The sequence below is a fragment of the Denticeps clupeoides genome, chromosome 3, assembly GCF_900700375.1.
Source record: "Denticeps clupeoides chromosome 3, fDenClu1.1, whole genome shotgun sequence".
Taxonomy (NCBI): domain Eukaryota; kingdom Metazoa; phylum Chordata; class Actinopteri; order Clupeiformes; family Denticipitidae; genus Denticeps; species Denticeps clupeoides.
Genome location: NC_041709.1, coordinates 8,660,531 through 8,685,620, shown reverse-complemented (window position 1 = coordinate 8,685,620; position 25,090 = coordinate 8,660,531). Strand labels below are relative to the sequence as shown.

The window sequence follows — 25,090 nt, the reverse complement described above, 5'->3', positions numbered from 1 at the left end:
GGGAGAAAAATTGTATGTTTTTATTAGAACAATTTGAACAAACCACCACATACTCACAAATGTAGAAATGGAGGTATACCAAGGAATGTGAAAATAAATATATTTATATATATATATTCTTTCAGTCGTCATTTCTTTGAAAGATGATGTAAAACATAAACGTGCATCGTACAAGGATTAAAAAGGCATCCCGCTTTCAGACATGAAGTGTTACCATTTCCTTCATTCTGCTGCACCGTTGACACATTTCTATTTCACCCTGCAGCGGAAAGGTAAATTAAAGCACCACAGGCAGCCATATAATGTTTCCACACGCACTTGTAGTATCCAGTATAGTATCTAGGTACATGCAGGGTGAAGTTCATCTCACTGACCTGAGACCTACAGACAATCATCCATCCCAACCCTGAAACAGCAGGTGAACCCTATAGAGTGTTTGTTACCAATCCTCAGATAATCATTAATAAGCCCACAGCAATGCAACACAGATGGCAGCTGGGAAATAAGTCATGATGACTGATAAAATATGAACATTTCACTGAAAACACAACTAAAAACCATTGTGGGGGGTCCTTGAAGTAAGATTTGTCTACTGCATTAAATTAAGCTTGTCCAACAGAGATGCTCAAATTAAAAAACAAAACCCTACTGGACAAATCATGACTTCTGGCTAACTGGTCAAGTTAACTGAACTAATCCTGCTTTGCTGAACATGCTATGTAGCAGTCGATATTATAAAAAAAACAAAACAAAAAAAAAACTGTTGGATCATTTACGCTACGCTAAGTCAGAACGGCCCAGTAGGATTGCACCTCAGCTTACTGCTTACCCTGGTAACCCTGCATGGAGACAGACCTAGACCGGGGCCAGTGTGTACATAGAGCACTCCCACAACAAAATCAGAGGTCACATTTGTTTGGTGAAAGTGAGGTGTACTGGTTTCACACTCGTACCGAATTGGAGATACACACAGACAAAAAAATTAAAAAACAAGCATAACAACTGTCTGAATGTCAGGAAGATAAGATGTAGCCTGCGGGGTCATGTTCCTGTGCTGCTGTGACCCTCACAGTGAGCAGGCAGAAACCACAACTCTGTCTTCATTCAACAGATCTTAAGAAAAAGACCATGCCACCACCTTCTCAGAGTACAGAGGGCCCATGGCCAATGACATCAAGCCTACATTCATGGCAGAGTTCTCCATTCCTCCATGGCCTCCGAAGTGAGTGTGTCCAGCCGGGCCAGTCCAGCCTAATCGAGTTACGCTCCATTAAAGTCTAATGAGGGAAACGCTCAATGCCCCTGACCAGCCTGAAATGACACACACACACACACACACACACACACACACACACACACACACCTTTCCAGGCAGCTGCAGTAGCTGATGTTTGCATTATTTAAAAAGAAAAATTATGTGTGCGCAATAATTTTTTTTTACAACAAATACCCTCCAGCAAAGAAGGAAGGGGAAGAAAATGTGGGGTAAAACAAAGCTTGCAAAAATCTGTGCATATTTTGCATTTGTGAATATATTAATGCATAAAATTATATTATGTCCAAAATAGGTCTCAATGGCTCTAAATAAATACCATAAATACATACGAATGGTAGAAATGTGCATATTCAAAATTTGAACTTTAACATATTTTTATCAACTTCGGGGGACAGCCAAATTCTATAATGTTCTAGAAGGATGGTACAATCATTCATCTACCTGAAATAACTTGATTTGGTGATTTGGAGACATATTCAATAGACTAAAGCTCCCAGTCTGATCCAAGAAGAGAGTTTATAGAGTAGAGAATAGGGCTGGCTGATTTTGATGTTTGAATACATCGGTCATATAACAATCAGGAAAAATATTGGACATCATTGTCCAATACATATTGACATTAGCAAATATGGTCATATCACTCTTACAGTATATCAGCCAACCCTACTTCAGACATCAATATAAAAGTATTTATTGATAATAAACAGATGTGGATGCAGGTTCTGTTCTTCTCAGCTGTTATCAGCACTCCTCCTACAGAGTGTTTTGGTCAGTATATATGAGCCAAGCTTCAGTTAAGGCATTGATTAACTGGACAAAATGGAGGTAAATGCGAGTGCCTGTCAGTCACTGCTGCATGGGGAAGTATAGCTTTAGCGTCTTTGCCAGGAAAACCATACTTAAATCACAGTAATTAACATGGGAGCATGTGTTCGGAAGACCTTTTTTCATACATCTCATATTCTGTTTAAGATGCGCTATACATGGTCCTAATCCTTTTCAACATAAAAATACACCAACACACAAACGTCACTAGCAAATGATATTGAATTAGGACACTAAGCTACAAAATGACCACAAAGGGAACATACGTGAAAAATAGGATATGGTTTCTATGACGTATTGGTGGCTGTGTGTTGTGTAATGAAAGGATTTAAAATAGTAAAAGAACCCATGAAATAGGCACCACAAGTTAGGAAAGAACTGAAAACCAGCAATGATTCTGACTGTCGTGGCCACACCCCTGATGCAGAACGGCTTCGGAAAGCTTGAGCCCTGTTTGGATTCATGAAGTTCACAGCTCCTCGTAATCGCCACCTTCGGCTTTCCCTGGGCTGTTCCCTCCTGCCAAGAAAGCTTCCAGGTCATCCACGTTTGAAGGTTTTTTGCTCTTAGATTTCTTCTTTCTCTTCTCCTTTTCATCACCCGTCCCAGAATCCTCTTTCTCCTTCTTCTTGTGTTTGTGTCGTTTCTTGCTGCTTTTCTCATCCTGTTGAGAAGAGGGGTGGGAGACCGAAGCTGAGCCACATACTTCATTTTATACAGTGTCAGAGCTTCTTTTAAAATGGAGCTGGACCACATTAAAATTGCCAAAAAATTAAACTGCAATCAGACGGTGGAACAATATGCACTAAAAATATTCAGATTTTTAAGTTATATTTTGATGCACAATATGTATTTTGAAATATTGAAATTCTTATAAATCACTGTATAAATGCTAAATTCAGCTAAAATGACACCAATATAATTAATTTAACATCTTAAATTTCTGCTGGACACAGATCTGCAGTTGTTGAAAAGTGGGTTCCATTTGTTAACTGATCAGACACCTTTTATTTGACTGAAATGAAAGAATTCTTAAATCAGGAAAAAAATTGCGATCCGGCAGTTGATACTTTGGATGAAGTGATTTTTTTTCATTTGGAGATATGTTTGGTTAATGCAGCCGTGATCTTGTTCCATTTTGTAGTTTTTGGTCATATGGGATTAATTGAGCAATCAAAGGTTCCTTTATTATTTGGTGTAGGTGAACATCTTTGTTTTGCAGTGGATGGTTTAAATGTCACAAAAAGTCTTCTGGCTGAGCTGTTGGCGTTGACAGGACAGAGAAGTGAACCTCAAAAATAATATCCTGTCTGTTTAACAATAATGTCAGGATTTATCCTTAATGTTCACGATATAGTCATTTGCTACATTGCATGTGGAACAAATCATGATACATCGAGCATATTGGATATATATCACTCACCGCTAAAATCCTCATTAATCAATATTGCTACAGATCAGCTTAAAGTTCTTTCACTAAAAATCCATCTGAACAGACTCCTCTCCATACCTCTTTACTCTTCTTCTTTTTCTTTTTTTCTTTTGTGGAGTGTCTGCTCTCATTGTCTGCAGAAAGAAAAAAATACAACCAACAACCATGAACAAAGGCTCAGCTATTATTATCCAGGTTTACTTTTTCTTCGCTGCTACAGCTATGCGTGAACAGAAAGTGCTGATGCTGACCAACCTTCCTGGTCCTCACTGCTGTCCTTGCTCTTAGACACCTTGTCCTCAAAGCCCAATCCAAACAGGTCAATGTCGCTGTTCGTAAAGGCAGGGGCATTGGGCTTGGGCGGCTCAGGAAGCCCTGTGAAGACGAAGCCATCATCTGACCTGTCAGAGAGGTCATCTCTCACTACTAACGACTCCTGACCAAGGGAGGGGGTAGAAAGACAGAGGAAATTCAGTAAATGTGTGTGGTAGTGCAGTGGATGGCAAAGTCCAAGAAAGCAAAAGCACCTTTCGGATTGATCACCATCGGGTGAGGATTTATTTTTAGTTAGCTTTTATTTGAGGAGACCAGGGAATTTATTTAATTACAGAAATGTATTCTTTGCACTTAAAAGAGGTGCCAAGGAGAAATGTCTAACAGCACTGCATGGTTTGCTAGGCAGAATGAGAAGAAAGCTGCTTTGGAGACTGGCAAGATCACCTTCTTTGGCTTTGAAATTTCCTGGTCCTCACTTTCAAAATCAGGGTCATCTATGACAAACGAGAGCATCTGCTGAGCAACTGGCCCTTCCTGGTCAGAGTCTGATGATTCTGGCTCCACGATGCTGCCTGACTTCTTTCCATGTCTCTGGGGTTGCAATGGGGAGGAGGTCTTGGTTTTCAGGCTGACATGCCTCTCAGAAGCTTTGGACTTTGTTTGATGAGACTTCACAGAGTTTACTGTGACTCTAAAGAGGGAAAAATGTCACCATGGCATCATTAAAGTTAAGAATTGTTTTTTTTCAGACAAATAAAGACTAGTGTTACATTAGGGATAAACAAGTCATCTTTGAATGTCTTGGACAACATTTTACCGTTACCAAAGTAAGCAGTGAGGTTATGTATTTAGGATGAATGTTGCCCTATCCCTCCATAAGAAAATATAAGCATTAGGCATGTGTATTGGCAAGGATGATATGATAGGATAGGCATCTCAATATACAGGTCATTATACAATTATATCACGATACAGTGGTGGCCTAGTGGGTAAGAACTCCCACTCCCACTTCACTTTCAATTCACTTATTGTGTTACTGTACATATTGCATTGCGATATTCTACAGTTCACTGAAAATGTAAAAGCAGAGCTTAAATACAAGATGCTGTGATCAGTCTGTCATTGTGATTTCTCGCTGCCTGAAATGCCAGGCAGATATTCAAATTACCCAGCTGTACAGTGCCATCTTCAGGAGTGGAGGCTGAGCAACACAGATTCTCATCTCTGCTGATCTCACTAAAGAAACTAGTGGATTTGTATACAAAAATATCGCTATTTGATCCCTCTGTGTCAATACAATATAATCACTTAAAATATTGTGATGTATTGTTGTAGAGATATATTCTAACACCCCCTAATAATCAAACTTCTTTCTATTCAATATTAGGTCTTACGTATATCTGTTGTGCTCTATAATAGGAAGCCTGGAAGACCTGTAATTGCCAGTTCGAATCCCTAACCGCCAACGTGCCACTGAGTAAAGCACCGTCCCCACACACTGCTCCCCGGGCGTTTTTCATGGCTGCTCACAGCTCACTTAGGGTCCCAGGTTAAATGCAGCGATCACATTTCATTGTGCATCATAATGGCAATCACTTTCACTTTTTTATGATACCTACATCGTACTTCCTGCAATCGCACTGCAGTCACTTTTCCTTTGCACTATTTATTGCTTCTGGAGAGAGTTTGACCTATTGACTCCAACTCTGCCTGTTTATGTTCTCTTTAATAGTCAGCGCTCTATATGTTTGCACTGTCCTGTAAAACAACTCTTTACTCTTACCCTGAAGTGAATCCAAATTCCAGACCTTTGTCTTGGGAGTTTTTTTTGGGGGGCTTGCCTTCATCCTCCTCGTCACTGGTTAGTGTCACACCCATACTGGGCACTGTTGCTTTGGGAACTGGCTTTGACAATGTCGCTCTGTCATCAAGATCCAGGTCATCTTGGAAACTGGACACCAGAGGATTGCCCCCTCTTCCTTCCCCATCACTGCAGACAAAATAGGGGGTAATCTAATTTTGGTCAGAAGGTCCAAAGATTTTTTTTTTTTTTTAAATAATCAGTTTCTGGTGCAACCTGGTGAGGTTTTAAAAACCACTGGGCTAAAAAACACAAAGAACTAAGAGTCGTGAAGGTTCTGAGCATACATTCTTCACAGCTCAGATGACTGAGGTACCAGTATAAAGGTTCTTAAACATTTTTACAAAATAATTTCCATTACTTTTCAATACACAAATAGGCAAATTTTCATGACAATATGTTCCCTGAAATTTCTGTGAAAATGAGTGGAGAAAAAAGAAAATGTAAAATTTACCAGAAAATTGTTAAACTAAACTTATGACAAATCTGAAAAGCTTAACTTAAGCAACAGTATTTCATCCTTCAGGTTCACCTGAGCCCAAATAAAATGGGTCCCCATCATGTTCCAGTTGTAATTTACATGACTTAAAATGAGACGTGTTATCTATGGATGTGCTGGACTATGTAGGGCCCTATGATTTCGGCAATGCGGAAAACGAGGACTGAATCACAGAATCCAATAAATAAAACTGAATCCACTATAAAATGCTAAATTGTGAATAATTCATGTTTTTCAGTTCATTATGCATGTAGACAACTTTTTGTATTCCAGGTCTCCCCAATGTTTATTTATTTGCTACGTTATGTCAAACTTGAAGCACTTTTATTTTACAAAAGGAAGAACGCATAAATTAGTTCTTTGCACATATTATTTACATGTAAATGTCTTACAAAAGCAAACAGTAAATGCCCAAACACTTTGTTGTACAGTGATTAAATGTGACTAGTCATATTGCAGGTTATTTTTTTCCCCACCCACTCCATAATCACATAGTTTTTAGGTGAATAAATTTGTTTATAATGGAAAACACGGAATTCAGAAAAATTCAAATGGAATAACAGATTTTATAGGGCCCTAAATATGGAAGCAACAAATGCAGTACCATGTGACATGGTTCACTAAGTAAAGCGAGCTAAGATATAGGCCTGCGCTAGTTTTAAACGTTGTTGTAGTTGTCTTACAGGAACTGTGTACTTAATTATAAATTCATGTCATACATTCATATCAATCAGATTTAAATGATTGTCATAACTTCCATGTTTCTTACATATTTCAAAACTTTTCAAGACCTGGAAAATTCATGAAATTTTAAAAGAGAATTTTCCAGGTTATAAATGACGGTAGCAGACCTGCATTATTTAAAAACAAATAATAATAAATTAATCATAAGAAGAATTTAACATGTAAATCCTTTGTAGCAAGGGTTTCTCAGATCACATTACACTCCTACTTAAAGCTAAGCTAACAGACTGATTGTTTCTGCTGAATGCTGGGCTACCTGTCGCTGTCCTGACGCTTTGCCTTCTCCTTTCCTTTAGCTGCAGCGTTTCCTCCATCCTCCAAGAAACCCCGATCCAGGCCCACCTCTGGAACAAAGTCATCCACACTCTGCACCTTCCCTGAGGGTCTCTGGCCATCAGAGCTGGCTGCATCTGAGGGCAAATACAATACAGACAGCTGAAGTGTGGAACTGTTTACATGGCTGTGAGAGAGGGATGATGGGATTGTTATTTCAGTGAGTGAATGATCTTATATAACTGCACATCTTCAACAAAGTACGCTGCACTAAGGATGTATAAGATGACCAATAAAGGTCTCTGTACCATGTCTACACTGTACATGTGTTTACTGCATGCTTGTGTGTGTGTGTATTGTGGATTATGGAGTAATAGTCTGTAACCCTGCCAGCCTTTTATCCTTGGCCCTGCTCCCCTCCCCCAAAACCTGCAATGCAGCAATGTGTGCAGTGGTGCAGGACATAGACAAATGAGTGAGTGTGTGTGTGTTTGTCTGCCTTTTATACATCATGGCATGTGTCACAGTAGATGGGAATTTACTTTTGTCCATGTGCATGCTTACACGCATCTTTGAGAGTGTGAGTACAGGTTGTGTGCAGCTGTGGTACGGGGTCAGTGCCAATTCCAGTGGTGGCTAATGGGCCCAACAGCCCAAATGAATCCCCCCCAACACACCCCCACTGTCTCATCCATTACCCAGAATCCTCTCTCTCTGATTGTTATGCAGCAGGTGGCGTGGATCTCAGTTACCTGCCAGAGCATTCCCATCTGCACTGCTACACACACAGGATTTAAATGTGGGCGACAACAGAACACCAGAGACCCTAGTCCTGCTACTTCCCCTTTACACACTACAACATGACAACCCAGCATAGACCACCCGTGCCTACTGAAAAGCTGGTCATTCTCTAGTGTTTCCAAACCCTGGTCCTGGACTGCCAAACAGCCTTCACTCCAGCCCTACCTTAATTAGGCTCAGATGTTAATTAGTGGTCTAATAATGAGATTAAATGAACTTGTTTTATTTAATTTAAAACCAGTCAATATTTCCAATCATCAAAATACACTACTCACAATAAGTTAGGGATATTGTGAGAGATGGTCATACATACGATGTTTGTTTCACTTCAGACATTTTTGGGATAGGGAGGCAATTCTACTGGGGTGATAGACACACCTAATTTTGTGTTTATAATGGTCTCATTGTGTACATGTGTGCCTAAAATTGGGGTCGAATACCAAGAGACAACCTTTCTCAATGTGGCATCAATTTCAACACTCTGTGGGTATAAAAAGCTGGTATTTCAGTAAGTTCATCATTCAAACAGCCATGAACACACAACGTCACTTAATGGACTAGCAGAGTTACCTGGCCATAACATGCCTTTGGGTTGGTGGCAGGCCGACTCAACTTTCTGTTCATGGATGATAATGCTCCACCACCACATTGTGGAAGAATTGTCCCAGCTCGACTTCACAAAGTTGGGAGTGCCTCATATGGCCACCAATGTCCCCTGACCTGAACCCCGTAGACTCCATAGGGATAAGTTGAAGCAGAGACTGAATGATCATGCACGTGGCAGAACTGCGTGTAGCACTTGTGGAAGAGTGGAATGCATTGCCTCAGAACATCATGAGAGGAGCATGAGACGTAATTGTGGCAAATGGTGGAACCAACCGCTCCTGACATTAACCCTTTTTGTTATTTGGGGCTATCCCTGTTATTGTTATTTTTGAGCTAATAAATATTAAACTAATGAAAATGGTGTTTCTTCTCATACATTACTAGTAATATCAAAGTGAACTTTTACTTATTTCATTAAAATTCAGAACAAATAGGAAAAGCACTCATGTAAATAACAATATCCCTAACTTATTGTGAGTAATGTATATTGAACTTTTTAATATAAGGGCATCTGGATATCCTAGTGCATCTTCAAAGACACAAATTCTGAATTTAAACTAATTAAACTAATCAGTTAAAGTGCCTACACACCTGGTTTGTCTGTAGACTGGTCCTGGGCAGAGCCCGTTCCAAATAGGCGAGACATGAAGCCCCGCTTCTGGGCAGGGGGGACAGGAGTTACAGGAGGGTCGGGGGTACTAGGACCCGTGGGCAAGGAGATGGTACTAGGTTGCTCTACAGTCTGAGGGGGTGGCTGTGGAGGTACAGGCTTGGGTGCAGCTTGAAGAGGAGCACTAAGTGCTGATGTGAGGGGCACTGGAACAGGTTGTGCTTCAGGTGGGTGTGGCAGTGGGTTTTGGGGCGTCCCGGGACTGGAGGTACTTGGGGAGGCTCCGCCAGCAGGAACAATAGGTGACTGGGATCCTGAGGAGGGGCTCTGTCCGTTGGTCGAGCCTTTACCGCGAGCCTCCAGCATCTCTATGAATCTGGAAGATCGGAAAAGGTTCCACAGTTAAGGATCTCAACTTATGTTCTGCTTCATCCAGCTGTGTACTATGACCGGGTGATGGAGATGTGATTGGTGATTTTACATAGTTCTGATGGGACATTAAATACTGCACAATCATAACAAAATGCTTAAAATTATGTCATAGTTTACAGTATTTTATATATCCACTATATATTTTAAATGACTGATACTACACTAATTTAGTCCAATGTTTGCTGTAGAAAATGCAGCAAACATAGGTCAATTTGAGTTGGTACCAACTCAATGCATTAAGAGAAAATGGAGGACTACTTTTGTTGAGCATACTTTATGAGTGTTCACGTATCAGAATTATTGAATAAAAGTGCTGCATATTTGGTTTGATAGCAGACGTACTCCTGAGATGTTTATAGCTGCAACTGCATTTGTGATGGCTGCTGACAGGGCCATGATAAAATGGTATTACAAACAAAGAAAATGCAGTGGGATGGAGGAGGAAGAGAGGAAATAGGGGACTGTTGCCAGATAGGGCAGCTCAAGTGCTGGTTGAGAATGGGTAAGACTGGTAAAGTACTGCTAAATTTGTACTTATTGAATGGAAATCTTTATATTAAGTGTGTGTGTGTGTGTTCCCTACATGTCATAGTTCTGATCTTCTGTCTCCTGCTGCACGTTCAGCTCCTCCAGTGTGGCGTCTATGTCGAGCTGGTTGGTCTCTAGTTGTCTCAGCAGAGTCTCTCTCTATGGGAGCAGATGCACACATGCATATTCGATACCTTAAACTCTTCAACGACCTGGTCCACTGCACTGGGGTCATTATACCCACAACTTCAAAGGTCAAGCTTTGAGCATCAAAATCAACAGATAACTTTATTAAGATTTCATGCAGTATGTCCATTGCATTTATCAGATGCCCTGATCCAGAGCAAATCAGTAGTTACAGGGAGACATTCAGGGTTAATGGTAGTAGGGGTTAGTGGGGTTTGAATCTGTGACTTTGTGTCTTACCCACTAGGCTACTACCACCCCATTCAGCTACTTTGCTGTAAGTTCCTGTTTCTACTTCTCTTGGAAAAAGAATGCAGTGAGTAACAAAACAGAGAACCCGCTGCTGCGCTGAAACTTTCATGAGTGCAGGGTTCAATCATGCCTTCCGACGAGGCAAGGATCAAGGGTAGCGAGAGGGGCAAATAACGCTTCTAATTCCTTTGTTTGGACTTCCACCAGCCAAATAATCATTAAATCTAATTTGGTCATTAATTTACTGGCAATTTATCTGTCAGGATAGAGTAGATTAATGAATGGATTAGAGGATATAACACACCGAGTTACAGAACAACAGTGTCACTGCTGACAAATGTCACTTTGCTTGAACTGAAAGAGGTTATTTATGATATTAAATGCTGAACAAACACAATCAATAAAGTTAACATGGGTTAGTATCATAACTTAATTGCCAAAGAGGAAAAGGAAGCCAAAAAAAGAAACTATGGCTGGTTAATTAATAATAATAAAAATAAAGGAATTTTATTTTATTAGTAAATAGTAAAGTTGTATAGTATATTTGAAAAGACACAGTGTTTTTATTTTCTATTCTTGATAGAAAAGTCCATAAACATGCCTGTTGGTGGCATGCATTTTCATTACACCTTTCATAACGATAAAGTGTTTAGTCCTAATTGATGATAAAGTGTAATGTCATAATCATTTGAAATGCTTAATGCAATTTTGGTTCTTGTTCATCATTTCATCAACCTGGCCAGTATTATACTAGTAGGTCAGAGAAGCATGGTTGTAAGTACTATGTAAACACAAAGTGGCGATACTGCACTGTCACTGAGAACAGGAGAACAGTGCAGTTCAAAAATAGACCAGAGCTCAGTGGTGCTTCTAGTGTAGCATCTCTCCGAGGACATCGCCTACTCTTTCATCACGTTACTAATTCATGGAGCAGACAACTCTGCAGACACTCAGAAAAGTAATATATGTAGAGAACCCTAGTCAGGGCTACAGCGCCCTTTACAGAGAGTATAATGACACTGAACAGCACAATCTGAGTTACACTCCATTCATTTCAGTGTCATTTGCTTTATATTGTGTGTTGTGTGCATTAGACAATCTGGTTAAATGGGTAACACTTTTTCAGATTCACAATATAAAACACAATATATTTTCTGAATTATGGTGGATGTGGTGATGACCCATGATCCTGTACTCTCTGACCTGTAGCTGTAGGAAGGGGATGTTGAAGAAGCGATGCAGGTATTTCAAGCCAAAGCCATTCTTCATGGATGACTCTGCATAGTGGATGTAAGAGGAGCCTGGGGGCCTTTAAAAACCAACAAACAAACAAAAAAAGTCAATGATTAGATGAGAAATGGCCGATATACACATTGAAACTCATCCCAGAAGTTCCAGAAAGCTGTTCTTGTGCACTGAAGTTCCTGAAAGTCAGCTTACCTGTTGAGGCTAGAGACGAAGTCTCGGATATCGTCAGGCAGAATGACTCTGTGCTCTCCCATGTCACGGTGGTTGCCCAGCACACAGACAGGCACGTGGGTGGGTACCTTAGGTAGCTCTCGCAGAATGTAGTTAAAGGTCCTGCAATTAATTCATATCAGCATATCAAATGTAACATGTTTGTGCTTTGTGCTACACACAGATAAAACATAAATTACATTAGAATTTTACATTAATATCATAAACATAAATGTTTTAACAATAATCAGAATTACAAAGTACATTTATTCATGGAAGGAAATTTTTGTTCCGAGTAGTTCTACAATATAATAATTCTATAAGTTAGTCTTAGTCCTTTAGGTAATGGATGAATGATGAATGAAGAGTAAAGAGTACAGTGCTTCTGTACTGCAATCAGCATCATGGGTACCTGTTGTAAATCTCACAGAAGTTATTTGATGTAGACTAGAGACAAAGGGGGAGCAGGAGATGATCCTTACCACTGTTTTGTGATGTCAAACATCATTATCACTCCATTACAGTTCTTATAAACATCCAGGAACTCAGCATCCAAGGCCATCTCTGTATCAGACTGAGGGGGACAGAAACCCAGCTGCATTAGGATCTTGCTGGACCCAACAGAGCAATGCAGTCAAGTAGCACCAGTCATCATTACCTCTTGAGGTTCATTCTCCAATTTGAGATTTTCTCCTCGCTTCTTACCCTTTCCTGCAAAAGGGAATTTACAAATTTACATTTGCTAAATAAAGGATTAAAGTAATATGGAGGAGAATGTTTCTCTTGATTACATTCAACACACACAGAAACCATTCATAATTACATGTTATTATTTTACTTATTTGACACACCATACTAGGGCTGTGCGGTATAAACGATGAGATACAAATTTGGCCCATGGGAGAGATTTTGATACCAGCCTACTGCCGAAATATCCATTCCAAAATTACAAATTCACATCACTAGTTCGAAGGCATGGATTGGTTCCGTGCCTGTGATTGGGTACTGACAGCACGCATGGAAATGACCACGGACCATTGAAAAGTCATTATGATTTTAAAAATCACAAAATAAAATCGTGGAATCCTAGAGGGACTGCATGATAAAATATGAATAAGCATAGAGTTATTTAAAAAATTTTATGTAAACTCTACAGCTGAATACAGAAAATCCTAAAACTCTATATAAATCACTTGCATACAAATACCTGGTATTTCACTGGCCTTATGGGTGTGATTTCAGTATAATTTACCAGATATTGTTTTATCTGGTATACGGTTATGCTGTATGTTGATGTGTCTGTTTAGTTTATTATACAACTTTCTGCTGCTTCCTTCCTCCTTTATGTATACATGTTACCCTTTCAAAAAGTTACATTTAAACATACTTATCAAATTATATACCACAATATACATGGGTGGTAGTAGCCTAGTGGGTAACACACTCGCCTATGAACCAGAAGACCCAGGTTCAAATCCCACTTAGTACCATTGTGTCCCTGGGCAAGACACTTAACCCTAAGTTGCTCCAGGGCGGGACTGTCCCTGTAACTACTGATTGTAAGTTGCTCTGGATAAGGGCATCTGATAAATGCCGTAAATGTATACACAGTCTACTTTTACATTTATGTCGCAATATAAATTTTATGCCATATCGCACAGCCCTGGACCATACTAAAATAAGTATAGGCACCTGAAAGAGGCTTATCTCAAATATTAATGGTGCTGAGTTCCACTGGTTAGAGTCACAAACACAACAAGTATGTCTACTGCACAGCAGGAAATAGGAAGAGGGAAAGCACTACAAAACACACAGTGCCCATGGGCTGAGCACTACCGCTGAGGCCACTCTCACCTAAGCCCTCAGGGAAAGGAAGCTTTTGGCCTGAAGGATCCAGAGCGAGGGAGCAAGAACAAGGTTAGAACCAAACAGGGCATCATCTTTCGAGAGATGAAAATACAACTTGGTACCAAATCCAATATCAACTGTTAAGTCGAACAACTAGGTGTCCTCAATTTGACCTGAAACATGTTGTGATATCCAGTCCATTTCTACATTTTCAAGAACACATGCCAATCATATCCTCTGCACTTTACAGTCCTTTTCATCAGCAGCACCAATAACCAGGCTTTTTATGGAATTTTTCATACCTATGAATATGGTATAAAAAAATGAAGCTTACCTTTGTCAACCACATCCCAAACCTCTACTTTCACCACGTCGTCGGTTGCTAGGGCAGACAACATGAAAAGACAGATACTATTTATGCATTATTTATTTATGCATTAACAGAAGTATTTCTAATTATCTTTACAGGACAGAAAATTAATCTTCTGACTGCAGCAAATCTTAAGGGCAGCAGGGTAGACAAACCTCAGAAAATAAAAAAATGTTGGTCTTAGTTGACTTTGTGTTCACAGGAAATGACTGTTCATCAGCAACTGTTTAGGGTTTTGCCTGTGGCAACTAATAGGGAGCCGAGGGAGAGTGTAAGTGACTTTAAGCCAAGCATTTAGCAGATGGGGGAAAGAGCAAAGAAAAATGCACATTTCAGGCTACTTCTTCAGTTTCGTTTACTGCAGATGTCTATTCACCATATCACAATTACAAATGTATGCATTTGAATCCTCAATTTATTAGTAGCAATATATATATTAAGTACCCCCACAAATTAACTAAACCACAGCACAAGAGCTGTAAGGAAACTTTGGGGGGTTCCAGAGATGCTGGTAAACCTGTACAAAGAGTGGAATTTTTATTTATGACAGATGTAACAGGGTGCATCTTACTTTTATAGTTCCAGTGGATGCTGGTGACCTGGATTTCCTGGGTAGGGATGTACTGTTCTACAAATTTCTTGCCTTGAAGGCGGTGCCACAGGGCACTCTTGCCAGTGTTCCTGTCCCCACGGATGACAATTTTCACTGAAGACAGACAAAAAATAAAAGTGAACTTTTCACATAGACAGATCAAGACAACCAGACAATCTGAGAAGGGGCAGTGGTTGGCCTATCGGGTAGGGGAAAACAGACCCATATTCTGAAGGTTGCCAGTTCGAATCCTGAACTGAGGTGCCACTGAGCAAAGCACCATCTGCTCCCCAGGCAGCTGTCATGGCTTGCCCACTGCTAACTAAGGGTGATGGGTTAAAATCAGAGGACACATCTCGTCGTGTGCACTATATGCTGTGCTGCAGTGTCTCACAATGGCAATCACTTCACTTTCACAATCTGAGAAAAGGCCATAACATTCACCTACTTCCACTATTCACACATAAGACACACATAAGATATTTGAGGACATAGAAAACCTGTAATGGCATATGTGTAAGATAAGTTGTTTTAGTGCTATTGATAGTCAATGATCATCACAGAGTTGAAGAAATGTGTAACTTCTGAATGCAGCTGGTATAGAGCATAAATAAATCTAGGTGTACAAACACAGACTAAAGCAATGCGTCCCTCCAAACAAAACAAATTCAGATTGCACTGGAAAAATAGGCCAGTAGGTGGGTGATCATGTGTCACTCATGAATATTTAATGCCTCCTGAGATAGTCTGACTGCCGTGTGAATGATAAAGGAGGATCAATGGCAACACACAGCCAGTAGGACAACATGGTAAAGCATAAAACCAACAGGAATAGACTATCACGCAAACAATTTTACATGGTGCACAAGCACAACTGCTGCATTGGCCGGTCCAATGCCAGGAATACTAGGTTCAGTTCATGGTTACTTAATTCGTACCATCTCCTTCAAGACAACAGAATGACTTACTGTTGTACTGTACACCCTTGGCAAAGCGCCTCTGCAGACTCTGGTTCATCGACTGGAGGCCTGCAGGGATGTTTTTGTCCCTTAACTGCACCCCCTCGGAGCCCACGAGCTTCTTTAGTGCAGAAAACATCTTGGCTTTGCAAGCTTCAGTGCAAAAGCTGAAGTTGGGAAGGTGGATCGCCCTCAAGGGCCGGTGCTGTGAGCCATCAGACAGACAGACAGACAGACAGGTGGACCTCGCTGCAGTCAGTCACCCAGTCAGGGTTTTATTGAGATTACAGGTTAATGGTGTCCCTTCGTCAGAACTCAGTCTTCGGTGGAGACATGCTTGGTCTAATTAAAAAAAATGAATCACTGAATGAAGCGATTATTGTAATCCAGCTGTTTGGACGATTACCATCTGCAAAGAACAAAAAACATACAATGAGCACACAATACTGCGTTCATACACTGCATACAATAAAACCAGTGCCACCGGGGAAAATAAAATTATATAATTATATTATATAATAAAATAATAATTGTAAATGCAGTGTCAAACACGCTACAAACATTTTCACTATTCCGAGGGGGGTGATGACTTTACTCCATTTTTACTCCATTAGAAGGTAACGCTTGCTAGCGCCATATGGCTCGGACTTGTCGGCTAAAACGCCAGCGCTACGTGACGGGCTCGGCAGAAACGTTGCCGGAGCTTCTGTAGCCTCAACACGCCGAGCTGAGCCTGGTCAGCTCGCTCACGATCGGCTAAACGCGAAGCTCAGTGCTGGGCTACGTGTCATTTTTTTTTTTTCTAATCCCGACAACGGAGATGAAAGGCCGCCGGGCCCTGCGTAAAAGAGAGACAGAAACGCGGTTACCTCGCCGACTCGCCCCGCCACGGCCACCCTGTCCCCATTCCAGTCACGGAAACGTCCCCGGCATCTCTTCCCCCGCGACGACACCAACCATTTTGCTAGCATCCCTCATCCCGACTGGAAAACAGCGCGGAGGGGACGCGCCAGCCTGCTCAGAGCCTGCGGCGCCCCCTGGCGGCAGGAAGAGGACAGGCCGCCGCTGGCGCTACAGCAGGGAGGCAAAGGTCGGTTTTCAAACGCGATCAGAGGAGTGGCAAAATGTGACGAATTAATCACGTTTTCAGCGTATGATTCAATTTCTAAATGGGAAGAGTTTCCACAATATCAAATAAACATAACGAGAGGTTATAGAAACCGATACAACACGTCCGTCCGGTATCGAGTAGTTTTAAAGGCGCAGAGCACATATCGACTTTCGCATGGCACTTTTTGCTTGGTACTATCGCAACAGACCAATGTATGATACAAATATTCAAATATATATATGAATATTTGTATCATACATTTATACAAATATTCATATACATACATACACACACATATACGTATACATAGATAACTGCTATATATACATAACAAATCAAGCCACAGTCTTACTGTCTAAAAGTTATGGCTGCTATCACTGTTCTCCTGTCCCGCTATTTTGCACCAACCCTCGCACAAATTGTCCAGTGCGGGTGTTTTTTTTTTTTTTTTGGGGGGGGGGGGGGGGGGGGGGGGGGGGTTATTATGTGGATAGTACCAGAAAAGTACCAGGACTGCTGCTAGACTTACTATATATTCTATGCGTTTTCTGCAGATACCTCAAATCACAGGTTTAAATGCCGATAATTCTTAATTAAATCCATTAAGAATGTTTCTGGATTTCTCTGAACTAAGAATGTTCCGTTACTAAACGCCCAATACGAGCTTTCCTACAGTAAAGTTTTCCTGATTTTGTAGGTTGTTCTCACCAAACCACGTGTCTTTTCATGACGGTCCCTAACCTGCGTCACTGGCTACGGGACGGAACTGAAATGGTTTTTATTTTCTCGACTCCCGTTTGCCGTGAGTTTTCCACACCGTAAAACCCGTATTAACAATTTAGTGCAGTATATTGCTAAAGTAACTGTCGGAAAGAATCGACTGCCCCGTCTGTAAATATATGTCCCGGCCACACTGGCAGACTTGTTGTGTTTTCTGCAGGAGTGGACACGCCCCCACGATGACGTAACGCGGGAAGGCGCAATCACGGTTCCTGGCACAGACACCAATCAACACGTCGCGCCGCGCGTTTCGTCTGTCATTCAGCGCTGGCTTGTGGCACGGGGCTTCGGCCAGCTCCTGGCTAATGGGATCGGCGCCGTGTCTTGCGCCATGGCGACTGAGATCCGAGCCTCGGTGAGTGAAATGATTAAGGGTTTTTTTTATCTGGAGATTGTTCGCTGCGCGTCTCATTCATCCGACGTGAGTCCGAGGGGCGTGGCCTTCCAGATCCTGTACAGTTATGGGGTGCAGAGATGCATATAAAATCACCCTTAAATCGGAGACGCCCGCTTGATATGCGACCAGAGCGGCTTGTCTGGTGATGTGTCCCGCGACCAGGTGACAGTCTGCTGCGGGTGTAAACAGTGCGCATATGGATGCTGCCGAGGCGACATCACAAACAAAGGGACGCTGAGCGTGCGAGGACGCGACGTGAACGTCGCTTAAAGACAAATGCTGCCATGCATCCACTTCGTTTTTTATCTGGTATCTGAACACACTATTACAGGTGGACCGTGTTAATGAACTGGGCTTAATTGCAGCTTAAATCTTCTTCATATGTATACAAATGTGTGCAGCAATAATTATCTGAGCGGTGCCGAAATAGTATTATATCTGTGTGTGTTTGAATAGGCCATGAGTATGTAGAGGAAGCTATGGCAACCCAAGAGCCCTCTCCACCATCATCCATGGAGAACAATAAGCCAGGCTTCCCCAGGAAGATCTTGGCTAATAAGCTGGAGGAAAAGCACTTGTGCAACTGCTGTCAGAATGTCTTGAGGAGACCGTGCCAGGCCCAGTGTGGCCATCGTTTCTGCTCCTTCTGCTTCAACAGGACTGTGGGGTAAACAGTACATTCATATTTTTTCATTATGTGGCAGATGCTTCAGAGCAACTTCCATAGGTGCTTTAAGATGTCTATCATCCCTAGAAACCATAGAGTGAATTGACTCTTTTGCATTGTGGCAAAGCAGGGCCGTCTGACTAAATCATTGCTTCATCCATCATCATGTGATTTTTAAAGACATGATCAGAATGAGCAAAAGGGGACTCTGCTCCTTACTGAGGGTTCACATTATTTTGCAATGTAGCCAATACATCAGTGGATTGTGAGGTAATAATTGAAATCATGTGCATCTGTATATTCTATTATTAGTAAACAATAACTTTTTGATATTCTGAATGAGGAATCAATTACATTTGCACAATTTTTTTTAAATGAAAGTTATACTTTACTAATGGCAGGCATAGGCAAGCATGATCACACATAATAGAGTAGACTTTTTATACACCCATAAGTGTGCCCGCAGACCAACCAAACTGCCCAATTTGCTGCTTCAGCTCTTTTCTATGTAGAGCCCATGCCAACTGGAATGCACTGTGGGGGTGGGGGGTTGGGGGTGGGACACCGTCCTCCCAACAACCCCTGGCTCTTTATTGACCTTCCGACTACCCTGTGCTGAAGTCATGGGCCATTTTTTTAGATTGATTTATCACTCACACAACAGCCTACATGGGGGTTAGATCCACTGATGCCAAAATCAGATCAGAAACCAGGCAGGGTTAATAACGTATTTGTTTGTTTAGGGAATGATCACGTTTGATAATGTAGACAGCAGGGATTTTTTTCACTTGAAAATGAAAAATATTTCCAGCAGTATCATAAAAGGATATGTTAAATGATCAATCATATTATTTAACATTTAATCATTATAATGTTTCTTTGTTTTCAGCAATGGACCACAGAAATGCAATGCTTGCATCAAAGAGGATATTTTTGAAGAGCACACATCTATTCTCAAACAAGGCTGTGTATGTAAATGTTCTACTGCAGTAGAATACAGTGCTGTAAAACACCAGAATCAATCACTTTCTTCATATAAGATGTGCCTGTGTGCGCAGGCCTTTCCTGACAATGCTGCTCGAAGGGAAGTCGAAAACCTGGCCGCAGTCTGTGTCAATGAAGGGTGCGTGTGGAAAGGCACCATTAAAGAATATGAGGTATGATAGTTTCATAAGCTCTTAAAATTCATTATCTGCAGTATATTGATCCAGTGCCATAAAGTGACACTCTCCCTAAAAGTTTTGCGAGTTTTGAGCAAATCTCCATTGTGATCGTGGGTCAGGCGCATGTGTTTTTGGCAACATTTTCCATGGGGAAATGCATCGGCTATGTGTGTATTGTGTGTCGTCCTGCAGATGAGCCATGAGGGCAAGTGTGAGTTCATGGTCATCCCCTGCCCTTCATGTAAAGAGCGCATTCGCTTCAACGAGCAGGAGCGCCACACCGAACGCGAGTGTCCGGAGAGGACGCTCAACTGCAAGTACTGCAAAGAGCCCTTTCACTTCAGAAACATCAAGGTAAGAAAGCAATAAGTCCCGTTGATGTCCTGTGGATGTCCAGAGTTGTCAGTGTGACAGATGTAGCTTTGTTTCCAGGCTCATGATGAGATCTGTCCCAAGTACCCCATGATATGTGAAGGCTGTGCAAAGAAGAAAATCCCGAGAGAGAAGGTGCGTATTTGCCAAGGAATTGTATATCCTGTTACGTTGTTGCCCTAGCAACTGCTGGTGGTCCTGCTGTGGTGTTTGTCTGTCCTGTTCCTTGCCCCACCTGTGCTTTCATAACTTACAGAAGCTCCTCAACATTAACCTACGTCTATGCATTCTGCATCTTGTGGCTTCAGCCCCTCCTGAATCTGGGCTTTGTGACAATACTGTAGTAAAGTCATTGATGGCTTATGGTTTTTTGTTTTTTTTCAGTATGTGGACCACATTAAGTTCTGCAGCAAATTCCGAACTCCGTGCAGATTCAACGTTGTTGGCTGCGATATGTTAGTGAGTGGATATTTCTGTTTTAAAATTCATTGGACCTTTAGAAGATGTTCTGAAAGCTCAGGTACTGTCGGCCTTTATATCGTCAAGACTGCAATGATATGATGATGATTTCTTTATTATTTCATAACTACACTGTATTAACGCTGTAACTGTGAAATATATATACATGGAATAGGTTCTGGGTACTTTAACAGACCATGTTGTGCTCCAGACACTAACATTTGGTTCTGTATTGAGGTGGAAAAGGAGAAGATCCACGAGCACGAACGTGCCTGTGCTCATGAGCACCTAAACCTGATGCTGCACTGCATCATGGGTATGAAAGTGAGCCTAGAGGGCCTTCAGCCCCAGGGCCTGGAGCTGGCCGGTCACAAGGCCCACGAGCTGCACCAGTCCCTGCGCGATCTGGAGGTCAAGCTGAACCATCTGTGCAACACCTCAGGGTCCATCAGGCCTCCCGTGCAGGGGGCCTCGTCTTCCTCCTCGTCATCCTCCTCTGCCACCACCGCAGGGCCTCTGCCACTCCCTCTCCCCACCACCACACTGACCACCTCTTTCACGCCTCTGCCCAGCTCGGTGGGGGCTGCCCTGGAGCTGCAGCTCCACAGCGAGAAGACCAAGGTTGTGGAGCTGGGCCGCCGCTGCCAGGAGCTGGAGACCAAGGCAGGGACGTTTGAGGATGTGGTGTGTGTCCTCAACCGTGAGGTTGAGCGCTTCGCTACCACCATGGAAGCGAGTAACCGCCAGCATAGGTTGGACCAGGACAAGATTGAGGCCCTCAGTAACAAGGTGAGACCTTTCAGTATCACGTAGACATAATAACTCACGATGAAACATGCTTGCATGTCAGGACAAAGCAGTTAATTCATTTAATTTCAATTTCTAGTGGCTCAAATTATATTATCAGATTCATATCTTCCTAACAACATTTCTTGAAACCTCATTATGAGCTTCCTGTTTGTGTCTTAGGTCCGGCAGCTGGAGCGGACAGTCGGGGTAAAAGACCTGACCGTTGCAGAGATGGAGGGGAGGCTGAGGGAGATGGCCGCCACCACGTTTGATGGCGTGTTCATCTGGAGGATCTCTGACTTCACTAAAAAGCGCCAGGATGCCATTGCTGGACGCGCCCCTGCCATGTTCTCTCCTGGTACCATGAGTTCCAGGATTTATACAGGCTGATCTCATTGTTATAATCATGAAGCTTTTTGGGACATATTTTACAGATTAACAGATATTCCTTCCCTTTTGTTTTTGCTCAGCATTTTACACAAGCAAGTATGGTTACAAGATGTGCCTACGCATTTATCTGAACGGGGATGGAACGGGGCGTGGCAGCCACCTCTCCCTGTTCTTTGTAGTCATGAGGGGTCAAAGTGATGCCCTGCTTAAGTGGCCTTTCAATCAGAAGGTATGAGCTCCATGAGGGTTATTGGAATTACTTATTGGAAGACTTTTTGGAAGTACTTAATCAAATCAAATCGAAAGATGGACCCTAATTTTTAAGAAAAGCTTGTTGGAATTCAGTGTTAAACAAAGAAGCACCACTAGATGAAGCTGCCTGATTTTATATTTCATTAGTATATAAGGTGAATAGATTTGGTCTGATGCCCACATTGCAGGCTAAATTAATTGAATGTTTAAATAATGAAATGACCAAAACTGAATGTACACATATTTTATGACGTTATTATTATGAAGTTTCTCTTTTGGAAATTGTACGCTTCCCAAAATCTGAGGTGTTGCATCAGTGGCCTGAATTTTTTCCCCTGTTTGTGAGAAATGACCTAAATCAAACATTGTATTACAGCTGAATGATGGACAAATAGTGTGACACATTAGGAGCTGTAATTGTCCTCCCTCCTGTCCCATCCTGTCTGCTGCAGGTCACCCTAATGCTGCTGGACCAGAGTAACCGGGAACATATTATAGATGCCTTCAGGCCAGATGTCACCTCCTCCTCCTTCCAGAGGCCTGTGAGTGAGATGAACATTGCCAGTGGATGCCCCCTCTTCTGCCCACTCTCCAAGCTGGAAGGCAAGAACTCCTACATACGGGATGACACCATCTTCATCAAGGCCATTGTTGATCTCACTGGACTTTAACTCTCTGTGATCTGTCTGTAAGACTCTGCTGTGCCATTTTGCTCAGAAACACATCTGCATTATCGCAGTCATCATTTTCAGGGCTCGAGTTGCACATATACGTAAATATGTTTGGGCTTAACATATCAGGAATCAGCACCATAAGCAGCTCCTTTATTCACCACTAATGCAGTAACTACATGGCTGTCAGCCACGGCTGTCAAGCTGTAGTGCCGTTATGAAGGTATGGGCCTTCAGTGTTGGTCTTATGGACATTTCATTTCAAACCTAAAACCTATTTCATTTGCTCTTCAAATGAAATAAAACTGAAAGGCTGTTTTTCCAGCGTTTCTTTACTCATGAGTCTGGTGTGAAGCATTTGTGGTCTGTCACAATCATGAAACTAGCTGGGACTGTAAATGCATTTAAAGAGCCCCAGCTCAAACTATAGAATTTCCAAGCAAGTACCAACCATCTGTGTGGTATGCACATTGTGGTTCATTGTACAGTAACCTTTGGAGGTAACCTGATCAAAATGATTCAATGATTTTGACACAGTGGTGGGTCTTTGAGGTTGTTACGCTGCATGCTGTAACTAGTTTACTGTCCTTCACAGTAAACTAGTTTTTGCACCCACACAAGTGCAAGCATGACTAAGAAGTGGGTTTTGCTGACCCAGAATAACACTAGCCTTATGCTCACTTATTCTCTGCATAATGGTTTACTCAGCTATCATGCCCACAGTTGTTTTTGAATAACGCAAGATGAATCCTACTTCAGAGTTATATCAGTGTTATCAGTGAGGCTAATTTCTCTCAACACTCTTTTTCCTTCAAGACATACACTTTAACAATTTTTCTCTCCCTCCTGGGATGTCTGTGTATTGCTGATATACATCAGAGTGATACTGTTCAGATGCTGTTTTAATTGTGTATTTGCCATTACAGTTATGCCTTTGACAAGTGTGAAATTGTTGAAAATAGGTTCTTGCTGATCATTTGCATGTTTGTCTATGCTGTACCGTCATTTGGCTCCAGGTCAGTTTTGCAGGTAGATGGCTTGGCTTATGTGTTTCATCTAATAATAATAATAATATGAGTGGTTTTGGATTTGAAGAGTTGTTTGTTACATCTGTGGAAGATATGGTCAAGTAGTCCAGTGGTTCAGTGGCTGAGCAGTAGTACCTAAATCAGATCTGATGTTTATAAAAGTGTGTCACATGGACTGTGGATTGGATTGCCGTGGGATATGAGATTGTGATGTGACTTTTTTTCTTCTTCTCCTATTGATCTTGAAAATGGTAGCATTTAGCTCATCAGTGGTTGAAGAAGTTAATGGTTTTGTGATGAAGATGTTTGAGGATGGAACCTCACAATATTGAAATAGAGAAAAGTGATGTCTGATCAATGGTGGAATGTTTTATGACTGAATGGACTGTGGAATTGACCAGATTTTCTCTTACCCTGGTGTTATTGGTTATTTTTAAACCAGCCATGACAGGTCTCAGAGCCTCTCTGTGTATGGGAGGCTTGAGTAAATATAATGCTTTTATTGTCACTTTATCACTATGTGCCAGTGATTTTAAAAAATATATATACCTTTATATATATGCTACTTACAAATATATATTATATAAATATATTAAAATATATAATAAATATACCTTAAATATAATGATGATATACTTGCCTAAAACACAAACATGGTACATTTAACAAATCTATTCTGTGAAAATGTTGTGATATATGCTTTTATTATATATAGTTATAATCATAGTCATGGTGGTTTAAAAAATTGAAATTCCACATCAGTAAAAAAATCTTGCAGTTTTGATAGGGTATGTAAAAGTACACATTAAACCAAATTTTTCAAAGAACAGAAATTGATGACAATGGAAGTGATAAAAAAAGGAAAGTTAAGGATTAAACGAATATACCTGCTAAGCTTTTAACAAGGGTCTTCCATCAAAAATTCCATCAAAATATGCTTTGCATTAATAAACGTCCTATGTTTGTCTTTTTTATTGTTGTGCCAAACATGTATATGATTAGTAAGGTTTGAAAAAGCTTGAATGTAGTGCAACATTTTGCAACATTTGCATTTTCCTTAAGGCCGCAATATGTAGCCTTTTATCTGAGAACTATAGTCTTCATGTAATTTAATTGTTATGAATGTGAAATGTGTGCATCAAAATGAACGCTTTGTTTGTCAGTCTGTTGTTTCAGCCATTTA

At 41.3% G+C, this 25,090-nt stretch overlaps 2 protein-coding genes across 4 annotated transcripts; one reads left to right on the top strand and one right to left on the bottom strand.

Annotated features, from left to right (window-relative positions):
* Positions 1 to 16,841, bottom strand: rabl6a (RAB, member RAS oncogene family-like 6a). Of its 3 annotated transcripts, XM_028974707.1 has the most exons (17): positions 16,698 to 16,841; positions 15,838 to 16,237; positions 14,849 to 14,983; positions 14,242 to 14,289; positions 13,914 to 13,943; positions 12,718 to 12,770; positions 12,542 to 12,633; positions 12,042 to 12,182; positions 11,805 to 11,910; positions 10,219 to 10,322; positions 9,185 to 9,579; positions 7,170 to 7,323; positions 5,593 to 5,799; positions 4,254 to 4,500; positions 3,789 to 3,969; positions 3,612 to 3,667; positions 1 to 2,765 (listed from the first exon to the last, which is right to left on the bottom strand). In XM_028974707.1, exons 2-17 carry the CDS (start codon positions 15,965 to 15,967, stop codon positions 2,571 to 2,573), a joined length of 2,274 nt encoding a protein of 757 aa, XP_028830540.1. In that variant the 5' UTR covers positions 15,968 to 16,237; positions 16,698 to 16,841; the 3' UTR covers positions 1 to 2,570. The 3 variants fall into 3 exon arrangements, with proteins under 3 accessions (XP_028830540.1, XP_028830541.1, XP_028830542.1); XM_028974708.1 differs by lacking the exon at positions 13,914 to 13,943; XM_028974709.1 differs by lacking the exons at positions 13,914 to 13,943; positions 15,838 to 16,237; positions 16,698 to 16,841 and having other exon boundaries at positions 14,242 to 14,318; positions 14,849 to 14,915.
* Positions 16,842 to 17,697: 856 nt separating this feature from the next.
* On the top strand, positions 17,698 to 24,990 carry LOC114786063 (TNF receptor-associated factor 2). Its single transcript, XM_028972855.1, has 12 exons — positions 17,698 to 17,741; positions 17,880 to 18,074; positions 18,573 to 18,783; positions 19,673 to 19,751; positions 19,842 to 19,940; positions 20,139 to 20,300; positions 20,379 to 20,453; positions 20,703 to 20,777; positions 21,015 to 21,566; positions 21,747 to 21,924; positions 22,037 to 22,185; positions 22,661 to 24,990. The coding sequence occupies exons 3-12, from the start codon at positions 18,596 to 18,598 to the stop codon at positions 22,877 to 22,879; spliced, it is 1,776 nt and encodes a 591-aa protein (XP_028828688.1). The 5' UTR covers positions 17,698 to 17,741; positions 17,880 to 18,074; positions 18,573 to 18,595; the 3' UTR covers positions 22,880 to 24,990.
* The last annotated feature ends 100 nt before the right edge of the window (positions 24,991 to 25,090 follow it).

Excerpts from the sequence above, each read along its gene's own strand:
- LOC114786063 (XM_028972855.1), top strand. The coding sequence starts at position 18,596 with ATGGCAACCCAAGAGCCCTCTCCACCATCATCCATGGAGAACAATAAG. Across the intron at positions 19,941-20,138 it reads GCACCATTAAAGAATATGAG|ATGAGCCATGAGGGCAAGTG; the intron begins GTATGATAGTTT and ends GTCGTCCTGCAG. Across the intron at positions 20,454-20,702 it reads AGAAAATCCCGAGAGAGAAG|TATGTGGACCACATTAAGTT; the intron begins GTGCGTATTTGC and ends GTTTTTTTTCAG.
- rabl6a (XM_028974707.1), bottom strand. The coding sequence starts at position 15,967 with ATGTTTTCTGCACTAAAGAAGCTCGTGGGCTCCGAGGGGGTGCAGTTA. Across the intron at positions 12,634-12,717 it reads TGGAGAATGAACCTCAAGAG|TCTGATACAGAGATGGCCTT; the intron begins GTAATGATGACT and ends TGTCCCCCTCAG. Across the intron at positions 12,183-12,541 it reads TTTGACATCACAAAACAGTG|GACCTTTAACTACATTCTGC; the intron begins GTAAGGATCATC and ends AATTAATTGCAG.